The following is an 11,442-nucleotide window of genomic DNA, read 5'->3' on the forward strand; positions in this document are numbered from 1 at the left end:
GCCCAGTCTCAGTCGCCATCCTAGCATACCCTGGGGGTGGGGCCAGTGCGGTACACCGCGGATCGAACCCCGGCTGCTGCACTCTGCCTAAGCAGGTGCTTTAGTCCACTGAGCTATCAGGTTGGCCCTCCAGTCTCATCTTGCATCAATCACTGCTCTGGGCTGAATGTTTATCTATCTGCTCCCAAATCCATGTGTGGAAATCTAACTTCCAGTCTGATGGCACTAAGAAGTGTGGCTTTTGAGACATTACTGGGTTTAGATAAGGTCATGAGAATGGAGTCCTTATGATGAGATAATGTATTTATAAGAAGAGGCTGCTGGGCCATCCAAGGGAGCCGACTTTGCCGTTTTCCTAGTGATTCGGTCCGACACACAACCCCTCTCGCGACATCATGGTGGCCTACTGGCGACAGGCTGGACTCAGCTACATTTGCTACTCCCAGATCTGTGCAAAGGCAGTCAGGGATGCCCTGAAGATGGAATTCAGAGCAAGTGCAGAGAAGACTGCTGGCAGCAGCATCAAAATTGTGAAAGTGAAAAAAGAATAACCAGCCCTGACTAGAGCTTGAAATGCTCCATTTTCACCCTGAAGATGTGTGGGCACGTGGTATGGCAGATTGTAATCCACGTCACTTTGTGAGGGGAAAAAGTACCTATCTTCTTCATAAATTAATGATATCAATAAATTGATGCATGGTTCACTGTGAAAAAAAAAAAGAAGAAGAACAAGAGACTCAGGCTCTTCTCTCAGCCATAGGAGGACACTGCAAGAAGGCAGCCTCCTGCCAGTCAGGCAGATAGGCCTCCCCAGAACCATACTGGTGCTCTGGTCTCAAGATCCCCAGCCTCCGAACAGCAAGAAGCCAATGTCTTTCAACCACCTAGTCAGTGGTATTCTGTACAGTGGGCCAAAATGACTTAGATACTTTGCTACCCACCTTTCTGTGGCACCCTGTTGCCTACTGAATAAAATGCCTCAACTCTGGCCTGTCTCTTAAGGGTCCTTCATGTTGGCCACAGCTTCCTGTAAGTCATTTTCTGTTGCTTTGGGTCATTCAGGGCAATGGAACAATTGACCACTTCTCCAACAGACAAGTGCACGACCCTACCTGTGTTTTCTCCTCAGGCAATTATTTCCACTTGCCCCATCCTTCCGTCACTGCTGACAGTTGTCCCCACAGTACAGTTGCCAGGGGTGGTTACAAGAGCTCACCCACCCTTTCGGCTTTCAGCTGGGAGGAGGCTAAGGTGTAACTTTCTTTGGTCGTCCCAAATCCAGGTTCATCAGCCACCTCCAGCATGCCGCCCAAGTTCGACCCCAACGAGATTAAAGTTGTGTACCTGAGGTGCACCAGTGGTAAAGCTGACGCCATGTCTGCCCTGGCCCCCAAGATCAGTCCCTTGGGTCTGTCTCCAAAAAAAGTGGGGGATGATATTGCCAAGGCAACTGGTGACTGGAAGGGTCTGTGGATCACGGTGAAGCTGACCATTCAGAACAGACAGGCTCAGATTGAGGTGGTGCCTTCTGCCTCTGCCCTGATCATCAAAGCCCTAAAGGAGCCGCCAAGAGACAGAAAGAAGCAGAAAAACATTAAACACAGTGGAAATATCGCTTTTGATGAGATTGTCAACATTGCTGGACAGATGCGGCACCGGTCTTTAGCCAGAGAACTTTCCAGAACCATTAAGGAGATCCTGGGGACTGCCCAGTCTGTGGGCTGCAACATGGACAGCCAGCACCCTCATGACATCATAGATGACATCAACAACAGCATTGTCGAGTGTCCAGCTAGCTAAGAAGCAAAAGAAGATATATCAATAAAGAGATGATCTGACCAAAAAAAAAAAAAAAAAAGGAGCTCACCTACCAGCTGGGGGCCCACAAGAGGCCTGGGAGCAGCCTGGGGCAGAACAGGGACACAGTGGTGTCATGGGCGGAAGCCTTTGGCTGCATACAGTAGTCAGCTTCCTGGGGCACAGGACAGAGAAGCGGGCAGTGTGTAGCCTTGGTGCAGTCCTGGGGAAGATGGAACTGCAGCCCAAATTCATTCTCCTGGCTGGCATAAACTCACAAGCTCTCTAATACATACCCTAGCCCTACTTCTGTGTATAGACTTAGACCCCCTTCCTGGCCACTCCCATCTCTCTTCTGGCCAATTCCAGCCACTCCCAGCAGCCTAGCCAGTCCTCCTACATGTCTGCCCTACCCCCAGCCCATCCATCAGGGGGATGGGTGCCAAATGGAGCATGGGAACAGTTTTGCACCAGGAAGGGTCCTTTCTCCTCTTTGGAAAGACAAAGATTTTAACTGGCTTCCTTCCCTTGTACCAGATGGGCATCCTTGTGGGCACCGTCACCCCACAAAAATTGATCCTTGCTTTTTTCTTCCTTTAAGTGGAGGGAGGAACATAAACCAAGTGGGTGTGTATAAGAATCAACTGCAGTTATCACCTGGGAAGTTCATGAGTTCTTGGTGTCCTGAGGCTGCAGGGCTCATTCTGGGGAGTCTCCAAGAAAATACACTTTTGTTTGGCTTAGTATGGATATGTAAAAACAACATTAAGACAGGGTTTCACTATGCAGTTCAGGATGGTCTTGAACTTACTTTGCAGCCCAGGTTGACCTTGAATGTACAGCAATCCTCCTGTCTCAGCCTACTGAGTGTTGGGATTGCAGGTGTGTACCACCATGCCCAGCTAAGTCAGGAGTTCTTACACACACACACACACACACACACACACACACACACACACACACACACAGCCTATCTTGCAAACTCAGAAGACTGAGAATCAATGGGCTTCCTGGGGCCAGAGATATAGCTCACTGGCATAAGCACCTGTGTGGCAAGCTCAAAGTCCTGAGTCCGATCCCCATATGGGAAGAAAAAAAAAAAAAAAGCCTCCTGTTCCTAAGAAAGTTTTGCATTGTTCTGAGCAGTGACCTCCTCTCAGTCTGGGTAGCTCACCTCAGTGGTCCCCATTCCCCTCATCTCTCTGTGTATGTGATCAGCACTTAACACTGCCACTGCCTCTGTGCTGGCCGGTGAGCAGAAACTGTCTGGGGCTCTGCCATGCTGGCCACTGCACCTTGTCCCTCCTGTCCTTCCATTCAACACAGTGTTGATGCCCAGCACAGCAAGTAGCCACTTCTCCCAGCCAGAGGGTTGGCCTCTCTATGGGTCTGGTAGATAAAAACTTTAAACAATACCCCACGCTGGCGTACATGTTTATGGCTTGGGCCTCAGCCTGGAGGCCAGGGTCTGGCACACAGTAGACTGACCGGTGACTGACTGCTGACCCAGCCTTGCCTGTCGCCTTACAATGCCAGCTTCCTGCTCTTGGCCCTCCCCTAGGCCCAGGCCACACCAGCCATGAGGTGGGGGAAGGCAGCAAGCTGCCTCTTCCCAAAGCCTGAGGAGACAGAGACACAGATGGAACCTTCTGTCATGTGGGCTGCCAGGATAGACTGTGGGTGTCCTCTGAACTGTGCTGCCTCTCAGACAGTGGAGATGAGCAGAAAAGCCGGCTCAGGCAGGAAGCTGGCAGACAGGAGAAACCGAGACATGGCACCAACTAAAGTCCTTGATTCTGCCACCACTTCTCTGTGTGACTCCTCTCCTGGGTGGCTCCAGTCACTGCCCTCTGTGCCCCACTCCTTAACCCTCTTCCCCTGCATTTGGGGGCCCTGGCACTTAGAGGACAAACAACTGAGCATCAGAGAAGAGTTGGACAGAAACATAGCGATGCTGAATTTCAAGGGCCAGGAGGCAGCTGTGTGAATCCTGTCCTGTCCCTTGTGGCTGTGTGACCTGGCGCAAGATGCTTCACCTCTCTGGGCCTCAGTTTTCATAACACTGACCACACTGGGTTAATGGCATCTCCAAGTCCCTGCCCTGCTAGCCCTATCTTCTGGGGCTCCCACATACTTTTTCACATACCTTCTTTCCCAGCGTTACTTTCTCTGTGGAAATCATTGATCTCTCACCCTTCCTCTGTGTGTCTCTATCTTTCTGCCAGAAGCTCTCCTTCAAGGGCAAGGCCCACTTCCTTTCCCCTTTAATACCTGAGGCCTTAGAGACACAGAACATTGTCTGTCTTAGAAACGCTGGATGGCAAAGGGAGTGGGAGCTAGGGACTTAGGACTGTCACAGGCAGCCCCAGGTGGGGCTACTTATGAAGGAAGGATGGATGGGGAGAATCAACTGAAATTGAAGGTTTGGCAGGACATGCGGGAGGGCTTCACTGTGTTTGCATTGAGGTTCAACCTGGAAGCCCCCGCCTCTTCCAATTCCTCCATAAGGGGTCTTAGGGTTATGCTGCCAGACCAAGCCCTGGAGGAGTGTGGACTCCTTTGTTTTTTATTTAATTAATTTATTTATTTATTGGTGATTCCGGGGATTAAACTCTGTACCCTGCACTTGCCAGGCTGGGACTCCTCTGGTTCTAAGTGAACTGTCACCTTCTGAAATCATTTGGGGGTTTAAATTCACTCCCCAGATGGGAACCTCTTCCACAGCTCTCTGGGAGGCGCCTCCCTTTGGCCAAGAAATCGAAACCATTCCAAGAGCTCAAGGCGCCACGGAAACCTAGTGGCAGCTTCGGCAGCTCCACCCTCTCCCGTTCTTGTCTCCTTTGTTTGGGGCGACGGGTGGGCTGGGACAGCGAGCAGGCTTCTCCACCCCAGCCTCTCTCAGGGGAAGGGGGGGGGGCGCTGGGGAGTCGCCCAGCAGGAAGTGAGCCAGCTGCTGCTTGATTTAAGGAGTTGTTTTCGAATCACCCCAGCAGGAGGCCCCAAAACATGAGGAAATTAAGCGCGTAACTCCCGGAGGCCCCGTGGTACCCTACTGCCCCGGCTGAGTCCTGGCTGATAGTGGGATCCCCTGGAGGGTCTCTATGGGATCCCTGGTGATAGTAGCCTCTTATACATGTGAGACCCTGTAAGACTCAAAGCCCTAAATCGGTGCTGGTCCCATAGTGGGTAAATGAATTAGGGAATGAACAGATGGATGAATGACCAGAAGGGCAGATGAGAATTCGAAAAGAATTATAAAACCACCACACTCCTCATGTTAATGCCACTTTCTTGTGGAAGAGGAACACTTCTGGCCTGAACAGCTAGGAGAGAAAAGCATGTTTTACAAGAGGAAAGGGGAAGGGAGGGTGGAGAGGAGAGAATGAATGGATTTTATGTTTTGACATATTTACTAAGAAATGTGGAAACTGCTTAGCACCTGCTAATTAGAGTTAGAGCAACCTGAATTCCCTGTGATATGCAAATGCCAAGGGAGCTAGATCCTGAAGGATGGTGGATTTTCCAGAGGGAATGATGTTTTTTTCCCCAGGGGGAGTTGAGAGGGTGGAGATGAGGACCCAAGGGCAGCGTTGGGACGAGTTTAATAGCTAACTCTGTGCCTTAGATTTCTGAGCATCTCTCCCTCTGTGTGAAATCAAGCACTTGAATGACAAGGCACTGGGAAGAAGTGTTTGGACTGCTGGTAACTAGAGCTCAGGAACTCCAGGACTGTGGTCAAAGGACCAGGCCAGCGTCCTCCTTGAGTTCTTTCTGGGTGCTAGGTCCAACTCTCATTCCCCTGAGACTCCTCAGCCTGTGTTCCCCCTGCCCACCCAGAGAACAGCCAAGGGATTAGGACCACAGGCCCTATTTTCAAGCTGCTGGATCCCTTCCTGGTTTGGCACGTGTGTGCTGTGTCATTAAGGGCTGTTTCTGGGCTGGGAAATGAGAACAGTAGTTCTGCTCTGGGAGACAGAGACAGAAGATCACAAGTTTGAGCCCAGCCTGGGCAACTTGGTGAGATCCTGTCTCAAAAAAAATTAAAAAACAATTGAGGACATAGCTCTAAGCAAGGGCCCTGAGTTCAATCCCCAGTACAAGCACTACAAAACCAAAACCAAACTATACTTCATAGGGTTATAGTGAGGATTAAATGAGATGATCCGTCTAAAGACCTTGACATCTAATAAAGGCAGAGTGAATGGAGGCTGCCAGCTTCGAAGAGTTTGGAGTCTAAGAGTCATGAGCACCGCAGCTCAGTTGATACTTAGCTATATAAGTAGCTGAGTGAGAGTCAGTTCAGAAAAGCACACTGTGCTACATAGTTCGGGAGGATTTCAACACAGGACCTAGTCCCAAAGGTGCCAGTGAGGCTGTACATGTGAGCAGGAGATGCAGATGTGGAAAAAGTTGCCATCCCCATGCTGCAGAGGCACAAAGAAGATTTGGGTCACTGCAGCCTGGAAAGGCAGGCTTCCTGGTGAAGGCTGGGGCCACCCAGGAGGGGCCCTTAGAGTTGCATGGTAGAAGCCAAAGGACCAACAGCCACTGCAGAAGCTGCTACCTGAAGCGTGGAGGAACTGCCATGGTTGCCCCTAGCATCCTTCATCCACTTGGCAATGGCACTGAGGAAGTACAGAGTTCAGGCATCAGTGCCCTGCTACATATTGCAAAAGGGTCAAGGCAGGCAAGATGTGGGCAGATCTCCTGTCCTCCTGCACTTGTGGGTACTAAGCTTAAGAAAAGTAAGACAGGAAGCTGATGCAAGGTAGGACTGTTGGAAGGACTAAAGACAGGCATTCAAAGTCCAGAACACAGTGTCCCCTCCTCTTTGAACCATGGGCTCCTGCTGTTTCTGCTATCAACATCCAATCCCCATGTGAGCTTTTCAAGAAGTCTTCTCTGACCTCTATGACCTTACCCCTTGGTACATAGTTGAATTAGAGTGTTTCTGATATTGCAGTGCCATTTGGATCAAATTGTCCCTTCTACCAGAGCACAGGCTCCTAGGCGTATCCTCCTCCTCTTCATATCCGTTGCTCCCTTGCCACAATATTTCTTGGACACAAACTCTGCACATAGCCACATAACCAAAAACGGTCTCCAAGCAATGCTGGAGTTGTGGGACACAGCTTTCTAGACATAAGTTGCTCACGAGATTTTAAAGAAGGGACAGGAAAAATCAGGGAAGAGACCTAAAATTCAAAGACTTGGAAGAGGCAGAAAGCCTTAGTCAAGATCACTAGTGAGGAGTATCAGGCTTTTAACCTACTGGGTGACTGGAAATTTTTTTCCATTTTTAAAATTCAGGTAAATAAATAGAAGAAAGTAAAAATTATCCATCATGCCAACCCCTAAAGTAACAATAAATATTTTAGGGTTTATCTACTCAGTCATATACATATGGCATTTTTTTCTTACTACAGCAGTGTCAGTCTGTTTCACAGTGTTGCTTTTTTTTTTTTAATTTGACATTACTGTTTGAACAACTTCCCAAAACATTAAATGTTCTTTCGCAGAACAAATTTTAAAGCTTCATAACAACTAACTACACTTTCACTTGATTTATTTAACCAACCTCCTTTGGGGGAATTTTAACTTGTATTTAATATTTTATTTTATTTAATATTTTATAGTATTAGATAATTTAATTAAGAAATCCATGTGGCCCAATCTTTTTATACATTCTCATTATTTCTTTAGAATAATTTCCTAGCAGTGGAACTATTGGTCAATGAGCATACACATTTTTACAGCTTCTGGCAAAGACTGCCAAATTACTTTCCAAAAAGCTTCTTTCTTTTTCTTTTAAAATCTATTTGCATTCTCCACTTGCTATAGAGGAAATGATTATGGGTAAATTTATCAACAATAAATTGATCTAAAGGTTTTTTTCTTTGCTAAAAATTGATTCACCAAATGTCCTAATCACAAAGTACTGAAGTAAGAAAGTAGATGATAGACAGACAGACAGACAGATGGAAAGATAGATAGATAGACAGTAAATAGAGCAAACCAAAGTTAATTCATTAAATCACCAGTTAACAAAATGAATAAGTCAGTAAAGGTACTGAAAAACAGTTGTTTTTCCTGTGGTCTTTGGAGATTACCATCAAGTTTGAGTAGAGTGGTCTTTCCTTTGTCCTTACAGCAACAGTTTAAGAAGCGCTGAATTCGTTGAAACAGTGAGGATTTGTGCATGAACATCTGTGATATTCAAAAACTGTATTTCCTGCTGTTGCTTTCTTTCTTTCTTTTTTTTTTAATTTTATTTATTTATGTGTGTGTGTGGGGGGGGTCAGCTCAGCCCACCAGGGGGCGGGGCTGGCTGGCATGTGGTAGCTGGGGGATTGAACCGCGGTCCCTGTGCTTTGCTGAGCTTGTTCTAAGTAGGTACGTTAGACCACTGAGCCATCTCACCAGCCCCTGCTTTTTTTTTTTTTTCTGTTGTTGCTTTAAATGGGAATCTGTCAATGTTAACTGATTTATTTTTGATGTATTCTTAGGTCCTTTTCTGTTGTCACAGTTACAGTTTTCATTAATCATCAGCTAATTTTGCAGTCTTGCCTCAGTTTCTTTCCAGCACTTAGTAAACAAAACGTAATATGCGACACGGGTGCTACTGTCAATTCTGAGTTCCCCTCTCATCTTAGCAGTTAGTTGGCTGGCATTTTCAGGTCTATAACCAATTCACTTTTTCTCTGTCTTTGGTAATTCCACGTTGGTGACTGATGCCCATCATAACTGAGGCATTCTGATGGTGTTCACTGTAGCGGTCTATTCTGGACTGCTGGGCTCCTTCTCTGCTACTTTGAAGAGTTTATTCTTTTATGTCCTTTAAATTTCTCCTGGGGGGCTGGGGAGATGGCTCAGTGGAATAAGCGCTTCCCTGGCAAGTGCAAGGACCTGAGTTCAATCCCCGGTTCTGCAAAAAAAAAAAAAAAAAAAAGTAAATTGCTCCTAAGATCTCAGATCCAATTATTCCTTGCTAGAAACAAAAATGTCAGGATTTCATATAAGGTGGAACTATTTCCTCCAATTTCCTTAGTATGGCAGACTGTCTTTTCATTTCTTCAATTATATGCATTTGTAGCACTCACTTGCTAATTCTTCAAATTGCATATAAGTCTTAATGCTTTTCTTATTTCAGGATTTCTCCTTTGAAGAGGGTGTTTTGAACCTTCTTACATGCCATTTCCTATTTTTCCAATCTTTGGTGATTTAAGGCATTCTTTCAACTTCTCAAATCTTGTATCAGTTTCAATTTTGAATTTCTGGAATTAAATCGATGTGATCATTTCTGCCCTTTTCTTGCTTAGCCTAGCATCTAGGGTTTGTGAAATTTGAAGCCTATTAATTTTTGACTCCTTCCTCAGTTACTTTATATTTTTAGTGAATTGAAATCCAGATTTGGTGGTTCTGTTCTGTCACAGATACTTTCATTTTATGTATTAGTTTTGTCCAGAATTGCAAACAACACAGATCTCCTGCAAGTTGCTACCAAATTGATCATATATTTTAACAGCATAGAGATTACACCCAATGACTAAAGCTAACCCGTAGCCATGTGCCCGGAGGGAGTATTTTAGAAGCTTCTATCAAACCACAGTGCTCACACTACTCTAGGATCCAAAAGTTATGATTGTTGGAAACCAATATATTTGTGACATTTACTATCTTCTTGAATTAACTAGCTATTTGGTAAAAGGCGAAAGATTTATGTAATCTGAAGAGAAACCAGAGTATCTAACTAGCTATTTGGAAAACCCATACCGTAGGGAGCTGTTTTATCAGAAAATGTAGGAATGTCCCATGTTTTATCAGAAAATGTAGGAATGTCCCATGTCCTTGCCTCCTAGCCACGTGTAGTGTTCTGTCACTGCTGTACCCAAACGCTACACTGCAAGTGGCTTTGAACAGCAGACATTTCTTTACACTCAGTTCTACAGACCTGAAGTCCAGTATGGGTTTATTCTAGAGCTTGTCCTTTTATACTCTAAACACTTAAATGACTTAAGGTTCTCAGTTTTATCAGAGTATTTTTCTGTATGTGGTAAAGGTGATTTGTACGTCATGCTTAAAAAAAAAAAGCTTATCCCAAAGATTATAAAAATACTTTTTTTATTCTCTTCTGGAGGTTTTAAGATTTTTCTTTTACATTTAATCCATCTAGAATTGATTCTGATGCATGAAGTGGATTCAAGATGCACTTTTTGGGGGCCAGGGAGATGCCTCAGTAGGATAAGCGCTTGACTGGCAAACTCAAGGTTCTGAGTTCAATCCCAGGTTCCGCAAAAAAAAAAAAAAAAAAAAAAAGATGCACTTTATTTCTTTCCTGTATAGATCTGCAATTGACATGGCACCACTTATAGAGAAGACTGTCTTCCTCTGCTGCCCTCCAATTTCACATTTGTCATAAATCAAGTCATTTTGTGTCCATGTATCTGTACCTGCGTCTAGACATGACTCTGTTCAGGAGTCTCTTTCCATTCAATATAATACTGCACTGAATTAATCACTGTGACTTTATTAGCTTGATTCCTGGTAGCGGAAAATAACTTTGATCTTCTTCAAGATTTTGTTGGTTATTCTTGGCCTTCTGCTTGTCCACATAAATTTTATATGAAAATATATGCCAATTTCCACAGGAATGGTAGGATTTTGACTGTGATTGCACTGAAATTATAGGTGTACTTGAGCTGAACATCTTCATGTTTTATTAAGTTTCTCTTTAAAAAAAAACCCAAATCTCAGGGCTGGGGAGATAGCTCAGCAGTCTAAGCACCTGCCTGGCTAGCACAAGGACTCGGGATCATTCCCTGGGACAGCATGCAATGCTGCAAGGGGCAGGCAGGCAGCGTGCCATGGAAACCAGACATGGTGGTACACACTATAGTCCAAGCACCGCGGAGGCTGAGGCAGGAGGATCACTATGAGTCTGAGCTGCACAGTGAGACCCTGTACTAAATGCATAAATTAAAAAACAAAACTCTGCTGAGGATGGTGGCGCATGCCTGTAATCCCCACACTGGGAGTAGGGGGGTTCTGAGGCAGCAATTCTAATGATTGTGAATTTGAGACTAGCCTGGGTTTGTCAAAGTAAGTTCAAGGCCATTCTAAACTGCATAGTGAGACCCTGTCTCCAAAAATTAAAAAAAAATAACCCTCAGCAAATTTTACAGCATTCAGCTCTTGGGAGTCTTTTATAAAATTTAAGGATTTGAAAATTTTAAATTTTACTATTACTTTTTTAAATGTATTTGGTTGTCACAGGATCTCACTATGCAGCTAGGGCTCATAGTGATCCTCCTGTTTTCAATCTCCCCAGCACTGAGATTACAGGTGTGTGCCACAATGCCCACACTCTGTGGCTGGCTCAGCACACTCTGGAGGCAGGGCTGGCACACCATGTGACACTGGGGATTGAACCATGGGGTCCCTGTGGTTGCCTAAACTTGCCTAAACAGGTGCTTTAATCTGCTGAGCTATCTTGCCAGCCCTAGTATTTGAAATTGTTGATGCTATTTTTTATTTATTTATTTATTTATTTATTTATTTATTTATTTATTGTGTGTGTGTGTGTGTGTGTGTGTGTGTGTGTGTGGCCAGCTCAGCCCACCAGGGGGCGGGGCTGGCTGGCATGTG

At 45.4% G+C, this 11,442-nt stretch overlaps 3 protein-coding genes across 3 annotated transcripts in view; all 3 read left to right on the plus strand.

Moving 5' to 3' along the window:
• The window catches only part of March4 (membrane associated ring-CH-type finger 4), a 115,133-nt gene that overhangs the window by 23,379 nt on the left and 80,312 nt on the right, over positions 1-11,442 (plus strand). The window lies entirely within an intron of this gene.
• Positions 326-708, plus strand: LOC101585911 (ATP synthase subunit epsilon, mitochondrial-like). The gene has a single exon (XM_012516944.2). It carries the CDS (start codon positions 396-398, stop codon positions 549-551), a length of 156 nt encoding a protein of 51 aa, XP_012372398.1. The 5' UTR covers positions 326-395; the 3' UTR covers positions 552-708.
• On the plus strand, positions 1,232-1,800 carry LOC105743563 (60S ribosomal protein L12-like). Its single transcript, XM_012516943.2, has one exon. The coding sequence runs from the start codon at positions 1,303-1,305 to the stop codon at positions 1,798-1,800; it is 498 nt and encodes a 165-aa protein (XP_012372397.1). The 5' UTR covers positions 1,232-1,302.

The sequence above is a fragment of the Octodon degus genome, unplaced genomic scaffold, assembly GCF_000260255.1.
Source record: "Octodon degus isolate 3935 unplaced genomic scaffold, OctDeg1.0 scaffold00135, whole genome shotgun sequence".
Lineage (NCBI taxonomy): Eukaryota > Metazoa > Chordata > Mammalia > Rodentia > Octodontidae > Octodon > Octodon degus.